Source organism: Chroicocephalus ridibundus, chromosome 15 (assembly GCF_963924245.1).
Source record: "Chroicocephalus ridibundus chromosome 15, bChrRid1.1, whole genome shotgun sequence".
Taxonomy (NCBI): Eukaryota; Metazoa; Chordata; class Aves; order Charadriiformes; family Laridae; genus Chroicocephalus; species Chroicocephalus ridibundus.
In genome coordinates, this window is record NC_086298.1 from 12,022,573 (window position 1) to 12,041,106 (window position 18,534).

An 18,534-nucleotide genomic window follows, 5' to 3' on the forward strand; every position below is an offset into this window, starting at 1 on the left:
TTGGTTAACTATTTTCTCACGTGATCTCAAAGGTAGTAGTTGCTGGGGCAATCTGTCCTCTAATGCTGTCTGGAGGAGAGCCGTGGGACAGCAGTAGTTGCTGTGAACTAGCAAGTAGGTGAATAACTCTTCAGTTTAGGGCTTTTGTAACAGTCGCTCTAAAACCTCTCCAACATGCTTATTCTTCCACATAAGGCTCTTCGCCTGGTTAAATGAAGGTATGTTTTCAACAGCTAACTTTTCCAGTGTTGTGATATTGTTAAAGTGATATTGTTATTTTGAGTGTTAGGTCACGTAAACTGTGAGTAAGGTGACAAGATGGTTAAAATGCCAACAGCTGCGTAGTGTCCTGCCTACCTTTTATGTTCCTGTTGTTATCACCAGCAACACTGAATCAGTGCTGGATGTGTTACAGAACTAAGGGGAAAAAAAAACCTTTATAAAGCTTCCCTGACATTCAGCAAGAATTGAGTGGATGTTATTGATCTAGTTAAGGTTTCAGCTATTTTTAGGAGAAACACATAATTGACTTTTTGAAGTTGTGAAGGTTATTAAAAATCTTTTAATTAATAGTAATTCATGGTCACTAAAACTTCCTCACATTGTGTATGTCTTTTCCATTTGAGGGGGACCTATGCATTTTAATTGCAGTATTTTCCTTGTGTGATTGGAAATAGAATTAATGCTGTGGATTTTGTACGTCATTGATTTATGCCATTTCTCTCAAAGCATGAGTCAGCATTTTTTTCTGGCGGATGTTAATAGATTAGGAGCAATATGTTGGACCATAGTACCACCAGCTGTTTGTTTTATTTCTCCTTGTGGTGTCATTGGCTTGGCATTAATTGTACAGCTTTCATCCCACTGACAGTAGGAATGCAGAAATTTTTGTGCCATTGTTTTGACACTCACAGGTTTATAGATGTCACAGGCATTCTCTAAGGAGAACATTTTTATTGATCAACAGCTCTGCTGAGAGTCAGCGTTGTGTGTTCTCCTAATACAAATGTGGTTAGGACTGCGAGGGATCAGACGGGTAGGTCTTCCAGCACACGCAGAAAACTTATTGCAAGCATTATGTTAGAACCTGGGACTTGTGAAGCTGATATGAAGACTTTTCATCTTACAGGGTTAGTACATGTTGGCTACGGCACCTCTGACTGCTGGTGTTGTAAGGGAATTTATAGAACTGGGGAAGGCTGGTGAAGTGATTGCTACCTGGTGAATTTGTGAGAGAGAGAGAGCTGGGCAGCCTTACGCACGTCTTAGGACCCTTTAGAAACTAAGCTTAGGCCAGTGATTCGCATGAGTAGTGGCAGAATTACTTTTGATTGGTGTTAAACCATTTAGAAGGGCAGTGGCTATCCTTTAAAGGGAAGGAAAAGAGAACAATGGCTATTGGTTCTTTCTGGTTTTACCTCCGTAGATAAAGATCATCATGTTGTCTCTGTGCAACTCCATTCAAGGACAGTGATGTTACATAGATTTATCTGGGGAAAGAATCTGACTATTCACCATCTTTTTTTGTTTTCCAAAAAGAATGTGGCTTTTTTTTTTTAATAGCGTTGCAGCTCACACAGCATACAAAACTAATGTGGGGAATAAAAGGTTTCTTTCTAATGGCAAATTTGGTAAAGTTGGAGCAGCATCACCCAGGCTGCTAATGTTGATGGACTGCAGGAGTTGGGTAGACAATATTTTTACTGCACTTTTCAGTCTGCTGTTTTCTGAAAATCTCAGAAATTTTACATCCATACTGGCAAAGCTATTACTGAAATTCCTTTTTTGCGTTATTGTCTGTCCCCCTTCTTCAGATGGGAGTGAAAGGCATGTAATATGTTCTCAAAAATACTGAATGGTGATATGGAAAAACTGTTGTGATGAGCTATTTTCCTAAAGGCAGCAGTATTCATGACCTTTGATCTTTATGCTTGTGGCTGAGATTTCTTTCAGACACGCCATGTAATTCAGCATTATTTCTTTGCGCTACCCCTTTTCATTATTCTGTGTCAATTTTGGATTCTGTAATTAAAAAGAAAAAAAAATCAGACCGTGCAGGTCAAATAGCAAGGGATAACCGAATACCTAAGCCATTGTTATGGGGGTGGAAAGTGTGAAAGTGTGTAGGCTTGGTATTATAGCTGAGAGTAGCACCAGCAAAGGAATGAGATTTACGTTTGGGAATGACCTTGAGCATTTCCTTTTCTCCAGATTCCTTAAGTCCGGAGAGGAAAGTGATGGCTTTGAAAGTACTTCCTTGTTGCTGACTTTCAGCATGGCATGGGTCTCCAAGGAGCACTTCACCTGGCATTAGGGCAACAGCCAAATGCTGTATTTACAGCAGTCTTCAGGGGGGAAAGGACTGAGGTTTCCAGCTGAAAGGGAGGGAACAGTGACCACCGCATAAAGACACCGTGGAATTACTCACTTTTAGCCTTTGTTCCACCCTTGACGTGATAAGGTGCAATCCATGCATGGATGTAAGGTTACTGCTATCAAGAACAAAAATAGATGGCATGTGAAGTTACTAATTACACTTTAATGATAGTCAGGAGGGCAAAAAAGACCAGTGTTTGCATAAAGCATGATAGGCATATTTTAAGTCAGGTCTTGCTCTGCTGTGTCTTGCTTCCTCTTGCTTCGTTCCCAAGCTACACTCCCTTTTTACTCTTTTTTTTTTTTTTTTTTTTTTTTAATCTGTGACATCTGCTTGGAGCTTGTCCCTCCTGTGATACCATACTACTTGCAGCTGTTCAGACCTCCAGCTCTGAGCTGTGCATGGGGTGCCCTGAGCATACGGCCTTTTTGATGTGTGATAAAACAGAACCAAGCCACTGGGGGTATGGAGAGGGAATGCAGCAGAATATCAATAAACCTGTTCTGAACAAAGCTGCAGCTCTGTGGTGGAATAGACATTTCACTGAAGTGTCAAGTAGATGGATAATGTATTCTAATTAGGGACTGACTGATACCCTGGAACTCAGAGACCTTTGGAAATGAGATCCAAAATGCTAACTATTTTTGTAGTGTGTGTTTATTTTGCATTTGTTTAATGCCTTAAAACGTATTTCTTGCAGGAAGCTATTTATTGAGCTATGTTTTCTTACATTGCAAAAACTTTTAGCTATAAAATTGCTCATTGCCTGTTTTAAGGACCTTTGAAATTCGTACATAAACCTCTTGAAGTTTGCTATACATTGTTAAAAAAAACAATATTGTGTGTTTACTGTCTGTTGCTCAGTATGTGATTTTGAGCATTAAGCTGTATTGACATCAGAAGCAATGGTTTTGTGGGGTGGGGTTTTTTTGTTTATTTTATTTTAGTTTCCAAAAGTAGAGCGGAGAAAATGAGGCAGATTTGTAGTCTGTGTAAGTTGGCATAGATTTATTAGCTTCAGACCTCTGATGCCATTTCCCCCCAGAAGAGGATCTGGGCCTATATATACGTTGTACAAGCACAATATATTCAAAACTAGTGTTGAAGTTCCTAGCATACCACTAAAAACATTGTGCAGCCTTGCCTCCTGCAAGTCCCGAGGGATAAATTGATTTCTCAGCACCTGTGTGACCTTAGACAGCGGTTCATTCTAATTCGATAGAGCAAACACGGGGAGTGGCAAAAATGGCTTGCAGTTACTTGACTCTCTTATTTTCTACAGATATCAGCTGGATGACATGTTCCTGAAACCAAGCTAATTAAGGAATTTTAAATAGTCTAGTCTATTTTCTTGTGTAATTGGAATGTCCCAATTTCCTCCTACAGAAGTCATGGAGATGTGTTTCCCTGAAATACTTCTAAAACCTTTGGACCCCATACTGACAGAGCTCCAAATTTATGTGGGAGATGATAATGATTGCTAGCTAATGCAATATTAAAATATCCTCTTTATTTCAATACAAAGATGATTTCCAGATTTATTGTAGTATTACAAAGTTATTTTGCGGTATAGGATATAGTGACAGGGACACGTGTGGTTAAGCAACTAACAGATAAATTAGAGAAAGTTTAGAAGATTCAGACTTGAGACGGGGAAGTGGCTTAGATTTCAAATCCTGCATCACACAGAAGCTGAGCGAGGCTGCAGCTCTCCTACGGTATTTCATAGATCTGTAAATGTTTTTTTAAAGATGCTCAATCCAACACTTAGCTGGCTATAACAAGGACTTAAGGGAGCAAAAGGCTCTTTTTTCTTTTTTCTTTCTTTTGCTCTGTTGCTTCATTAGCTTTGGGAACGCTGGTTCCATTACTGTGAGTTTTCCTGTATAATTTAAGAAAATAATGAAAGCGTGCATATTTTCCTCAGCGTTCTTGGCATTAAATCTGTCTTTAGATTTGTTTAGCCTCTTTTTTATACACAGTGTGGGCTGGTATCCTTTTGAATATTTCAAAACTGTGGAAATTGTTTGGGGTTGTTTTTATTCAAGATAGAAGTGGGTTTTTTTTAAGATTGAAGCATGAAAAAAAAATTCATTGCTACAATCCATAAGTTCCCATTGCTCTGTGACAGTGGTATTAGTGCATGCCATTTCACAAAAATAGCACTGCTCCGTGTTTGCCGCCTTCTCTCACAAGAATCCGTACCAAATACTGTGCTGTTGTGGGATCAGAATAAGGTAATTTATGTGCGGATAGAACTCATATTTAGTGCTAATTTTTGTTTTTTCTCTTCCAGGATCAATAACTGTTTCATGTTTTTGTTCAATAGGGATGGATTTTGGAAGGCTTCCCTGAAAATCAGGAACAGGCATGGATGCTGCAATCATCTGGCATCATTCCCAGGCATGTTGGTAAGCAGCACGAGGTTTAGGTGTGATTGCATCCAGTAGGAAAAAATAGAAGTGTTTCTCCCCAAAAATCCTAATAAACTCAATACTGAGAATGAATACACTGGAGTCACAGCAGAATATTTCAGTATGGTTCAGATTCACTCAAAAACTTGGGGTAACCTGTGAGACTTTAAACCCTGTCTTTCACATGTGAACCCTTTTCTTCTTACACGTTAGAGTTCTGTAAATTCAGGACCACTCCAGCAAGTGTCTCTGAGCAGCTCCATGTAGCTTCGCTTCCGTTCTAGCAATGGGTCTAACTTTTCTGTGACTTACATTTCTAGAAATCAGCCTTTTTCCTCAGACCAAAACAATTCCTCATGTACTAAATAGAAATTCATCCTTCTGTTTAATTAGAGAACACAAACTTAGCAAACTTTCCTCCACTAAGTGAAGTGGAAACATGATTTTAAGCTTGACCTTTCAGAGCGTGGGTGGATTCTGACTTGATTTGAGGGGAACATTTATTTACTGGCAAAGTGCTCATAGACAAGACCTTGACAGTTGCCGTTGCCATCTAGAAGCAGCCAGTTGTCCCAAATAAATACAGTTAGAGGACCTACTTAGAATATAAGAAATCATTAGGATTGTGTGGAATACAGTGTAAAATGATAAATGTAGAGCTTGCCAGTGAACAGAATGTTAGCGAACTTGATGAATTGTCACTTTGGATTTGATTTGGGTGAGATTCGACTGTTAATGAAGAATTCAGAATCACTGCAATAGAGTTAGGCAAAAATGTTTAATGTCTAGTACTTGCATGTATTTTTAATATAGCTAATAACATCTGAAGTTGAGTTTTGCTCACAATTATATCTGTGCAACCAAGACCTGAATGAGAATCTTAAAGCTCAGTCTGTCTAGTTAATCAAAAAGAAGATTGAGAGGAGATGAGATTTACAGTGTATGAATACCTTAATAGGGAGAAAAGCATCTGAAAGAGCTATTCGATACAGAGAAGAAAGTAATGAGAAGAACTTGTTTGAAACCTGTAATCAAATGCACTGAAAATAGTAATTAAATTACAGTGTTTAACTGTGAGGATGACTGGTCAAAAGCAGCCTAGGGGACTGACAGATTCTCCATCTTTTGATGCTTTCTAATCAAGTTTGAACACTTTTCTGTGAGGTTAACAAAAATAAGTTTCACTGGTCTCACTACCAAGGTACCTGGGTGAAAAGTAATTGTTTGTGGTGTAGAAGAGAATTGGTCTCGAGTGATCTGTGAGTACTTCTGTCCTAGGCTCCAGATACAATGTAATTGATGGAGAACCTTGTTAATTAGTATGGATGACGGGGACAGCTAGTACTCATGGGTACCGGACTGGATTAATGTATTTTTTATCCCACTCTACTGTTTAGGAGGTGGAGCAAAATTCTGATTAAAAGTGAAGTAAAGTATTTGCAGATAGAATACTGGGAAAGGAGAATGAGGCAAATGTGCTTGAAATACATTCATCCGTCCTTAATACTAGGGTACATCTTAACAGTTACAGGAAATAAAGCAAGTAACTAACAAGAGTTATGCTTTTTTCCTTTTTTTCTTCTTTTTCTCTTTTTTTTTTTTGTTTGTGCCTAGTTGTGCTTTATGCTCCAGACACTGTGCTGATTGAGAGGAACAGCGGGAAAAGGCTTGATCCCTTCACAGAAGGTGTAGTATGTGTTTGTTCCTGATCTCCACTAGAAACTCGAGTGTTGCTTGGTCTCAGAAACATTGCCATAGCAGTGGGATTAAAATTTAAATGCTTTCCCTTTAAGAAATAGTAGGAATTTATAATTATAAATTTAAACTGTTTGGAAAAAGTATTTGTTGACATTGCATTATTTTCTGCGCCAGTAAAATGTGGGAAAATGTAAAGCTCAGTGTGGAGCCTGCAAGCAGTAGACTATGCCAGTACAGAATATTTAATGTTAGATCTGTCCGAATGAGCTTACATTTTGCTATACGTCTTTGCTAGATCCTGGTTTTTTTTCTGAAATGCGGGTATGCTTTTAGGTATCTTCCATTAAATGACTGTCAGATAGACTTAGCTCTGTATCGTCTGTTAAGTATCATTATCAATCATCCATCACGAAATAAAATCCTGATGTTGCTCATTAAAAAAAAAATCACATTGGATGTTTTAGGAGTGGAATTAGGAGGGATGTTCTTAACTGAAGAAATGGTTTTATTTGCTATAAGGGAAATTTCCTAATCAAAGGTCTTGCTTAAGGTTCAGTCTAAGAATTTGAAGGGCTATCTTCAGTTCTGGTTCTTGTTCATCATTCTGTCTTGGCTACATGGGTGGGCAGTTACCTTGGCCACTTCCTATCTGTGCATCTGCAGAGTATTAGTCAACTGTCAGTACAGGTAGCGAGGGAAGAGCACAAGTTACTGCTTGTGCCACAATATAAAGCTTAAAAAAAGACCTTGGTTTTTGTTTAGGAAAACTTTTGGAGCTGAGCAAGACCTATCAAATCATCGTTTTAGTTCCTAATTAGTGTCTACCTTCTAGAGGTCTACCATACGACCTTTAACTGGCCAAGTGATCTGCTGGTACAGCAACGTTTGGTGGAACCAGAAGATCTATCTGAACAGGAGATATCAAAGAAATTGCTGGAGTATCACAGAAACTTCCCTGGAGTTTTCCAGATCTACCAAAAAGTTTTGAGATCCATCAATGCAGACCAGCCTTCTGTGGATGTCCTCGCACGGGGTAAATATGTACCTTCATGGTAAATCTGATATTTAATAAACTTTTATTTGAAAGGTAGTTCCTAGCTGTTAGAGACAGTTTGTAGGATTAGGATTAGTCAACACAGCCGGCTTCCAGCTGAGTTGTGTTCTCTCTAGTACAGCACCTGGGCTGGTCCTGAAAATTATTTTACAGGACTAGAATAAGTGCGGCTAACTGGCAAGTCTTAGCTCCACAGGCCTGCCAAGGAACAGCTGACTCAGTAGAGCAAATGTCGTGGTTACTTCTGCAAGAGTCTCTTCTAAAAGGCTGCATTGTGGCTCACTTGTTAATTCCCAAAGGGCCAGTACCTTCCACAAGTCTGATAACAAGAAGTAGGAGTAGTTCAAAGCTGGCAACATTTCATTATTTAAAAGCTGTTTGTGCTGGTAGCTCTTCTGTTCAACAATTCTTGGTTGCCTTTGCTTGACTGTAATGCAATCTGACTTTTAATGTTGATTCTTCAAGAAGAGAATAAGGAAACTGCGGGAAAGACCAATTGATAATGTACTTCATAGCTGTCAGTCTGTAGATGATCTGTTATATCCCAGTAATTTTGCATCTCAAAAAGGTCTTTTTTTAATAACAAGTGCCGCACTTTTGAGATAAACAAGTAGGAAGTTTATATTCTGAATTTACACATTAATTACCTCTAAATTACTTAATTAAATTTAAAAGTTCATATCATCATTCATAAAGAATTCATGCCTTGAATTGTAAATAAAAATGTGAGTGCCTGAATATTAATTATTATTAATTAATAATGTAGTGAGATAAATTGAAAACTGGAATGAAAAAATCCTCTCTAGATCTTTTTTCTGCAGTGCATCAAGCAGGCAGATTTTTTTAAAAGAATAATTAGATGTGGAGACTGTCTAGGGGATCATTACTCCTAATTAACTTGGTTATTTACTGCAAATTAAGCATCATTTGTAAGCAGGGTGCTTTGCCTGTAGTGTTTGTGCTTTTCAATACACTGGGTTATGGAAAACGTTCAGAATAACGAGGGCACTGCTTGGGTAGCTAATACTTGTTTTTTAGGAGGTTATGCAGCAAACACACTCTTTTCTGTTATGATTTTCCAGGGTTTTTGTTGAGTATTTTTATTGTTACAGAGAGAGTTAAAAAAGAAAGAGGAGATCTCTCATCAATATTAGTATTATTGTGGATTGTTTCATACGATTATAAAATTTTATAAACTCTTAACCTTTAATGCAATTACTACTAACTGGTGTATGTGACATCAAATTCAGCTGTACGGTGTCGTATCCCAGCACAGCTTGTGGCCCTGCAGAAAGAGATGGATACGATCCCATGTGGTTGCAGCTTGCGTTAGTTTCTCAGTGCTTTAGGTTCGCTATCTAGAAATAGCAGGGCTGGAGTTTGATGGAGATGCTTCTTTATTACAAAAGATTTTGTAACCATACCGAAGTGTCTAGCAGAGGGTCCTCAGAAAAAAATGTTATTTAGTATACAGCAAGGTGTTAACAACAGTAGTTAAAATACTGATCCTCATGATGTTCTCCATCAGTCCTTTTGTGTTTTTTTTGTTTTTTAATGTGGCTTATGATTCATACAAACATTAATGTCTAAGCCCAACCTATTTGTTAGACTAAAATACTATTTTATTACAAGGACTTTTTAGTCTAGAGACTCTTTTATTTGAACTGAAGATGTCTGGGCTAACAATTGTATCCATTGCAATTACAGGGGAAGTCAAAGCCCGTGCCGGCGTGCCCATGCTGCTTTAATCATGGGTAACAGTGGCAATGGGGATGCTGTGGCACGAGCTTTAGCCTTGGCATTTGAATTTATGATCCTGGAAAGCTCGCATAGCTTGTGCTGGAGCTTGAGCTGCTCACTTCACTAGTATCGTTAGGCATAAAAGGGGCATGGGAAGGAAGAGTCTTTGGCTGTGCCCAAATACAATCCTAATTTGTCCTCGGTGCCAGCCTGTGTCATCTTGTAGCTTCTTGGTGATCTATCAGGTTCTCTTTTGAGACTGTAACAAAGTTCAGGTCTCTACAATACAGCAAGGTGGTTGATGGTTGGACTAGATGATCTGAAAGGTCCCTTCCAACCCTGGGGATTCTATGTCCTGTCATCTTTCCAAAGCTCTTCTAATCTGTAGATTAACCTGAATGTAATATTTCATATGCAATACAAAACATAAAAGAATGATGTCCAGCAAATAGAGTGGAATCAGACAGAGAAGCTCAAATCGCCTTTACATGTTATGCAAAAATGATGGACAAAAGAATAAAATCATACTCAGTTATGTGTTGTCAGTGCCGTATTGTGTCGTGACATCCTATGCTACAAGTCTAGAATATTGTGATTAGGAGTCTGTTAATCACACACACAGAGACAGATAAATGTCATATTAATTTAACATCCTGAGCTTTTACACTTAAATATTTGTTCAGAAACTGCAGAAAGTATTAAATGTAATTATATCCCTCTATAATTTGCATGGTAAAATTGTACCTATCAAGCAAAAATTACTTCTGCTAAAAACAACATGATAAAAGAGCAATTATTAATTCAATGTGCTCTTTAAAATGGTTTGACATCTACTGATGAAAGATAGTATAGGAGCATAATGATAGTAAGATTTCTCAAGTGCCTCTCAGTGTAAGTTGCTGATGTGGCAGTTTTTTCAGAGTCCTGATTTTGGTTGGAGTATCTAGATGTTTCAGTGATAAGATAAATGATGACCAAAATGACCTTTGAAAAAAAAGAGAAGTTAATTGATGTTTATATTAATTTAAAAAAAAAAAACCCCACACCTGTATTTCTTGCCTTTCTCTCATGTTCTAGTTCTTACCTACGTCCAAACACGACACCGATCAGCCGCCCCCTTTACACCACGGATTCTCTTTTGTGGACCCCCAGGCAGTGGGAAGAGCCTGCAGGCAGCACTAATAGCTCAGAAATACAGTGTTGTCAACAGTAAGTTCTCAGTAAATATGCACTTTGCTCAACTCCCCCTTTCTCTCTTTTTGATCATTTATCTTTTGCTGTCTGTCTTTCTTACTTGCTCATAAAATTTCTCTGTTTGTCCGTTGGTATGGATGTCAAATTTTTGAGGGAAGTGAAAAGTATTTCAATGAAGAAATATAAACCAGTCAAGCATATATTCTGTGACAAACCAGCTGTAACATTTTTTTAGTCACCATTTTTTATACCCTTTACATCAGTATTTTTCTGTGTGTTAGATTCCTGCAGTGCTCTGAATTCTTCTGTGGATGAGTGGATCATGAGTAATGTCTTTGCAGTTTCAACTGTCTGACGAAAATTGGGGCATTTCTACAATAGAATTTACTCTGAACTTTAATGAAGACTCAGATTCAATGCGTCTGAAGTAATGTATTAGAAAAGGAAGCAATTATTTAAAAGTGGATTCTCTTTCTTTTGTAATGGAGACCCAGAAAATTGTGTATGAGGCTTGTTCATAGTTAGCATGTTCATGTTAAAAATTCCTATAACGTGAATCCACAGCTTGATGATAGGATCAATGCAATATGTGTCCATGTTCTATGATGTCTTCAATAGTGGAGTAGCCATAAATTATTTTCATCAGACATCTGATATCTGTAAAATTTGCTGATTAGTCATATCCTCTAAGTAAAATTAAAGTTAATTTCATTAGTATTCTTCCAGTGTACACCAAATGGAAAAATCAGAATTAAGTAGGTAGTGGGTGTTCGTGTTCAGGAGATTCTTAAATGAGTGGAACTCACTGCGTTGTCCATAGCGATGTGCTCGTGTCCTCCCTGGGGTCCTGATGAAGTCAAAAGGTCTCACTGGACCTGGATTTGACTTTACATGTGCGTTACATCTTCAGGATCTGAGCCGTATTGTTTTCAATTACCATTTTAGTAGATCTGAAATAAATTTTTTTCAAGTTCAAACTTGAAACTTCAGAAAAAGCCATCTGCTTTCCATATGATCATTCCAATTAATGGCTAGATCGTAGGTTTGTGCAGTTCTGGCAAAGGCGTAGAAACAGCTGTGAAACTGCCTACCTCTCAGTTTAGGGTTCTAGATTTAGTATTCTTGTATTTTAGATCTTTATTATTATTTTAGTGTTTTAAAAAATACATGAATATGATTAAAATGATATCCAGTGAACTTGAAAAAAGTAAATTATTTTAAAATCAGTATTGCAGTACTAATAAGTACAAATAAAATTGGTAAAATGTTTATGCTATCAGTTATTTTAATATTGCTGTGTTTTGTCATTTCATATTAAAAATAAATATTTGTAGATTTATTCAAAGCTATATTTTTAATACTTGTGTAATTGGCTTAATGAAAAATAAAACGTGTCTGATTGTGTTAAAGTATTGTTCTTGTGTTTCTGAATATTTTTTCTGAACTTTATTTCTAAAACTGCAAGTTTGATAGTGTTTTCATCTAGGTCAAAATTTGCATTTTTTTTAAGTAACTACTATATAAGAGAGTTGCAACTCTTTTCAGTAAATACATTACCACTGCTTTACCCTGTGTTGAATTTTATTTTAAATATACTCTAAACCAAATATTATAAGAATTAAGTATTTAAAATAAAGTTGGAAGACCATCATTTTTTTGAAGAGTACTTAGCATATACTTAATTTCCAATTAGGCCATTGGGATTGAACCACAGGCTTAAAAATTTAATCCTGTGTTTAAATAGTCTCTTGAATTGGATTGAATTTAGGTGTACGCATGTTAGTTGTCTGAAGGTGGGGTCTGTGCAGAGTTTCTGTTATGTTTCTACACTGTTTGTTGTGAATATGAATTTGTTTCTGCAGGACAATTAGTGACTGTTAAAATTTGTGTTCAGGCCATGTCACTTAAACGTTAAACTTTATCAGCTTTGTCCAAGAAATATTGGAGTATTCTTACTCTTGTTTGCCAAACGGTGGGTGTGGTTAACAGCGGTAAAGCAGATGAAAGGGACGGCTTCTTTTCCACTGAAGTCAGTACAGCTGCAGATGTGGGTGCTATTGATTTCAGGAAGCGTGGAACCAACTTACGATTATTAATTGAAAGGTCATGCAGTAATGCATACAGTGACCGTTATCTAATATTTACCAAAACTCAGTCGAAACTGGGACTGGTTGTGGTGTTGTGTAACCTCTCCATGCCTTACTTCCCTCCCTGTCAAATAAGGCTCAGGACTGCTGGATCTGACTCGCGTGGGACGATAAGACTCATTAACTTTGGTCAGCAAGTGTTATCCAAACCTGAAGTAGCAGCATTTCATATACAACTGTCCTGACTAAAACTTTAAATCCACATCTCCTGGTGTTCTGTCTATTTGAAGTCAATGATAATATTGGATTAGTGCAGGTTTTTAAATATAATTCTTGCATGATCATTAAATGATCCAGGGAGTCAATTCCTTGAACTGCGTATTATCCTGCACCTCCAACAGTGCAGTTCAGATGCTGTTCAGCAGGTGTAACTTTATTCAGTAATTATAAGTTTATGAAAAGTGAAAAATGCTAGCAATCCCTTGAGTTATTATTTCAGGAACCTATTTGATTAATATCTTTCTCTCTGTCTCTGTTTTTAATACGTTCTTTGCCAAATGTATTCTTTTTTATTCAATATTCTCCCCTGCTCAGTATCTTTGCTTTTTGCTCTGCTTGGCCAAAAAAAAAAATAATATCCTAACAACAAACCCAGAAAACCTACAACTTTTATTTTATTCAGTGACCTTATTCCAGTATGCAGCTTCTGGGGTGTTTTTTTTCTTTTCTTTGTTGCTTCCTTTTTAAAATTTAACCTTGTGTCTTTTGTTTTGTTCCTTCCTGTTAGTTTGCTGTGGGCAACTGCTAAAGGAAGCTGTTGCAGACAAGACAAAACTTGGAGAACTCGTTAAGCCTTATATTGACAGTGGATACCCAGGTAGGGCACGTTGTTGTCTCATTACACTCTAGTTACAAATTTTTGGCAAAAATTAAATTGTGAGTGAATTTTTCTTGGTCAGATTCTAATCCGAGTTACGTCAGAGTACTCTGGAAGTTGATGAATTCCTTTCATTACATGTGATTTGTAGCACTTCATAACAGAAGTTAGATTTTGAAGCTCTTCGATATCTTCAAAGCAAGTAGTTCACTGTTCCTGTGAAATTCAGATCTTTTTGTACACATTCCAAAAGTTGATTTCCATGTTTTTATCTCTAAATCAAAATCGGAATTCTGAAAGAGATGTATAATTTCAAAATGTTTAAACTGTTATTTAAAGCACAAAATCATGTTCCATCTTTATTTCAAGTGGGCTGTAATAAAGACTCTGCTTTTATATGTCGATTTTGACTTGTAGAATGCTACTGTAGATTCCTCTACTTTCACGCAAATATTTTTAACTTAAAAGTAAAGTTTCTTTGCACTTCATTTTTATCAGCACTTTTGGTTGTAGGAGGGGACTACCACAAAGAATATCTAAGCATACTTTGCTTTTGAAATGCTCCGCAGTGATTTCAGATAAATCATAAATACTGTAAGCTCCTTAGGGCAGCAGCTTAAACTTACCTGTTTGTTCGTTGTCTTGCACAAGGATAGCTCTCTGTATGTGGTGGGTATTAAAAATCAGAAAAGATTTGTAGTTGTAAAGGATAAGTTGTATTTCAGTAGGGTGGAAAAATGTTTATTTAGCCAATTACAATGGCCTGGAAGAGGAGTTTTGAGTCCTGTTTCTGGCAACAGGCCAAATGGTTACCAGTGATACAAATATAAGGAGACAATCTTGCCGAAGATTGCGAAATCTCGGTTAAGCTTCAGTATTAATGGAATTTTGAGCAAACCCCCCGAGCAAAGAGAAATCTTCATTGTCTTTTATTTTTGGCGAGGAAAGCCATTTGGTGAGGCGGAGAGCTTGAAAGTCCCCTTTTTTGCACAATAGCTTAATTCTGAGACTGAATTACACAGATCCGAAACATGAGCCCATAAAATTAACTGAGGTTCCCTTGATACCATACCAAGAGATTCAGTACTTTTCTAAGCATTTCAAAAGACCTTTGGCAGCCTGCAGCTGTGGGTATTCTATCCCTCTGTCAGTCACTTTATCAAGCCACAAGGTAATACATTTTAACTCTAAACTTCATCTCTAGTGAATGGATTGCATTTATTCTTAATACAGCAACTCAGCTAGTTCAACGCATTAATTTTCTGTGGCAGCCACCATATTGCTGGGACGAGGCGCGTATGTGGGAACCATGGGAATGGAAAGCATCAATCTCTGCAGCCTGGAAGAGAGACGCTGGCTCCTCTGTAACACAGGCACAGAGATCTAGGAGAGGATTTTCTGATTTCGAGATACTGCTAATCAGAACGGCCATTTAGCTCAAAGGCAAGAGATCTTAGCATATATTAATTGCAGTGTAGCCTAGATCTTTAGGTATGGAAGCAACTTCTTCATGTGTATAGTCTGGCTGACCTGAATGTGGCTACTTATGTATGCAGTCTAACTCACGTGTGGAGATCGTTTTAAGCTCTGGGCCCGTGCCTTTTTTATGGTATCTGTTAATTTCAGAGTCTTATGTTTATACCATTATGTCCCTTTCTTCTCATCTCTGTGAAGTAGAGGACAGCCACTGTAAATACCTTGCTCTCTAGATTTCAGTTATGGCTGAGATGTGAGTTTGTATGATCTATTTATTCAAAGCTCCTTTAAGAGCTTTCTTTACTAAAATGCTCTTTGTGTATTTTATAAACTTCATCTTAACCATTGAAGTTCCTTAAAGGAGGTACCAAAAGCATTCCCAGTAGAGTAAAATAATTGCATAGATTGCAATTTTTATCCAGTCCTAAAATATGTGTACATCCTTAGTCCAAGGGAGCTGCTTTCATTTCAGAGAAATGAAATTGAAGTTGTAATTCCTTTCTTTCTCCAAATTAGAACTTATTTCAGATTTAGATTAATTTTTTTAATATAGCATGCAAGGACAAAGCTGTACAATGCTGCTGAATGTTAATGGGAATCATAACTATATTTCTGTGAATTGTGCTAAAATATGCTCCCTTAGTTTTTGCTTGTATGCACCTACATTTTATTTGGTGGGACATACTTCAAAATTAAGGGCTGAATAAAAGTAAATATTATATAGCAATACCAGAAATAATAAGTTCTGTCATTTTGCTAATCCTCCTCTCCCAGGGATAACAAAGAATGAATTTACATTAGTAAACACTAACAAGAATTCATTACTGCCCTCACAAGAGGCTTGGAGAAAATGAAAGAACATAGTGTACTGAAGAGGAAAGATGAGCAAAGAATTCAGGATTCTTACTGTCTTGCTGCAGAGTTACGACCAGGTTAATACAAAGGAAAGATTCTCATGCTATTATGGACTACATTCAGTTTCAAGAAAATCACATTTGAATAGAGTTAGTTTAGTCAATAGCAGGCAGTGGTATAACTGGAAAAACAGTTAGAACTTCAAAATTTCCATTGCATTTCTAGTTACATACCAAGTAAGCATAGTTGTTCCTTTGGGCAAGGAATCATGCAAGTGATACTGTCACACAATACCCTGGAACCAAAGACAGACCGAGTGAAATGTTGCACTCAAATCATTACTAGTCAAAATGAAACAAGTGCCGTAAAATCTTGAGGGCACGCCTCATTATTCTTAAAATACTTGCCCTGGGGAGTGACCTCAGTGTGGTTTCCCTTCTTGTGGACACAACTGATTGCATACAATTAGTCATTTAAGATGTGCCGAGGGGCTATGTTGTGGTGTCATAACTCCTTACTGTTGAGTTATTGAGGCTGTCCACTGTCTATTCTGTTCTAGTTCTGGTTGACTAACTCAGATCTCTTCTTAGTTTTAGGATTCACAAACATTCTTTGCATTGTTTTTTCCTGTAATGCTGCTTCATGTATACAACATGTGTTTCAGGAACAGCCCAGGCAATTCTATTATTCACCCCAGAAGGCAACTCAGCGCATTCCCATTTCCTGTATTTTCTAGTGTTTGCTGTCTCATAAGGTCCTTGTCTCCTGCTTTATCAAACTTCTCAATTTTGTATATGGTGATTTATTTTGCTTGATGAAGGTAGCATAGATATTTTTGAGCCCATTAATTTTTTAATTCCCAGGACATTCTACTCTACAGTTGGTGCACACTAGGTATTCAAAAATGCGTTTTCAGTGAAAAGTTCAGCAACCTGCCTGCTTTCTGTCTGTCATAAACATAGACTTGTTCCTTGGACAACCAGTCTGAAATGCACAGAGTTTTCCTTTAGGATATTGGGGTTTTCACTGAAACTAGGCAATTATTGCTAACTATACTCTGTGCAGAAAATTTACCAGCATCAGAGTTTGATACCAGTCTTCTGGTCACTAACTCCACTCAGTTTAGATCTTAGTCAGTAATGCTAAATTTAGCACACGCCGTTTGCTTGGGCAGCACAGGAAGACTTCCATTTGGGGTAAGTGGTGAGCATAGTGGTCAGAACCCTTACCGAGACAGCGAGACAGCTCACCTTAATTAATTCGTTCAGTTTGATTCCTTCTGAAATGTTGTGAAGAGACTGTTCCGTAGGCTGCTCCTCCCCTTCTGGAGATTCAGGCTATGGGCAAATGATGCGTATGGAGATAGCCCTTCAGAGCCCCCACCGGCTTGATGAAAACCTTTGTGCAGAATTCGTGTCCTGCGTTCTGGACCTGCCTCACTGAAAACACGGGCACGCGTTCATTTAAAGTTCCATCTGCAGTATCGACATTCACCATTTTAAAGGTGTCTGTCAGAATTTGATACCCCGTGAGGAAAAAAAAAAAAAAAGCCCTGGAGAAAGCATTTCTGCTTTTTTTCCCCCCCCTAAATGTCCCTGGTGTTTTCCCCTTGAGATTTTTGCATGTTTTTAATGAAAGTAGAAGCAGAAGCGTTTTGGCATTGGGGGCATCACAAAAAATAGGAAAGGTCAGCACTCGGTTGAAAAGAAATTTGCGTGCCATTTTGTCTCTTCGATTTTCTGTGTTTTCATGGTGAAATAGCATCGAGTGGTCAGTGCTAATTAATAGATGTTTGAAAGGCTGCAATAAATGGAGCCACGAAAAGTGAAATGACAGAAAAACAGCATGAAGAGCAGGGGGAAAAAACAAGAACCACTCCTAAACCAGTAAGATTCTGCATTGCAGCTGGGAGAACTGCTATTAGTTTGGGTAATTGGTTTTTCCACCAAAATGAGGATTGAGGTGGTAAAGAGAGCTGATTCGTGGAAGACGGATAACATCGCACTGTTTGCAGCCTGTTAGGGCTGAACACACACAATCGGTGTTGTTTTTTCCCCTTCCTTTTGCTATTTTTTAAGTAGTAATATCTGAAGCTGTCCCCGATGGCAGTCTGCATGTGGGGGGTAGAATCTGGAATTCCCTAATTTCTCCTATTTTCTAATAAAAACTATTACTGTACAAATGTACAATTTTTTTTACCCTTATTTTAAATTGGAATGGTTTTAAAGGGGTGCTTTTTGGTGCAGCCTCTGAAAGTTGGGGTCCCCTGGTGATTGTGATCACAGTCTCACTGAAAGCACTTGGGTTGTGGGTTTTTTTGACATCAAATTAATATTCTCATCACTAAGTGTGAAGTAAAGATTTGACAATAGAGCGGCTTCCTCTTTGTTAAAAACTTGCAAAGAGTTTCAGAGTTGAAAGGCTGAGTAAATCTTTATATCTGAGGAGGTAAGCTGAGTGTTATTTCTTGTTTTTAACAGCGCTGTACTGGCGAGCCGCAAGCTGTCTGAACGTTGGAGAGAGACCCTTTGGGAGCTCCATTGGTTTTCAGCAAGTCTTTGCATGCAGTGTGTTTGTACTAGCTGAAGACAGCGCATGGCTCTCTAAATAATTTACAAGTTGATTAATAGACTCACATGGGTATAATTAGAAGAGGGAGAGACAGCAGCTACAGTAACGGGTACAGTGCTTGGGGGAACTAGAGACTTTATTTTTTTTAAAGAAACTTTCTAGGGTGCTGGGCGTTTGAAGATAAGTTGGGA

General features: G+C 37.8%; 1 protein-coding gene across 8 annotated transcripts in view; it reads left to right on the forward strand.

The window, feature by feature from the left end:
* AK8 (adenylate kinase 8) overlaps positions 1–18,534 on the forward strand; it is a 75,490-nt gene that overhangs the window by 19,016 nt on the left and 37,940 nt on the right. For all 8 annotated transcript variants that reach the window (XM_063353307.1, XM_063353310.1, XM_063353313.1 and 5 more), the window contains 5 exons: positions 4,707–4,788; positions 6,406–6,477; positions 7,322–7,522; positions 10,361–10,492; positions 13,352–13,441. In XM_063353307.1, the coding sequence (XP_063209377.1) occupies positions 4,707–4,788; positions 6,406–6,477; positions 7,322–7,522; positions 10,361–10,492; positions 13,352–13,441 (577 nt within the window). The remainder of the gene's footprint in view (positions 1–4,706; positions 4,789–6,405; positions 6,478–7,321; positions 7,523–10,360; positions 10,493–13,351; positions 13,442–18,534) is intronic.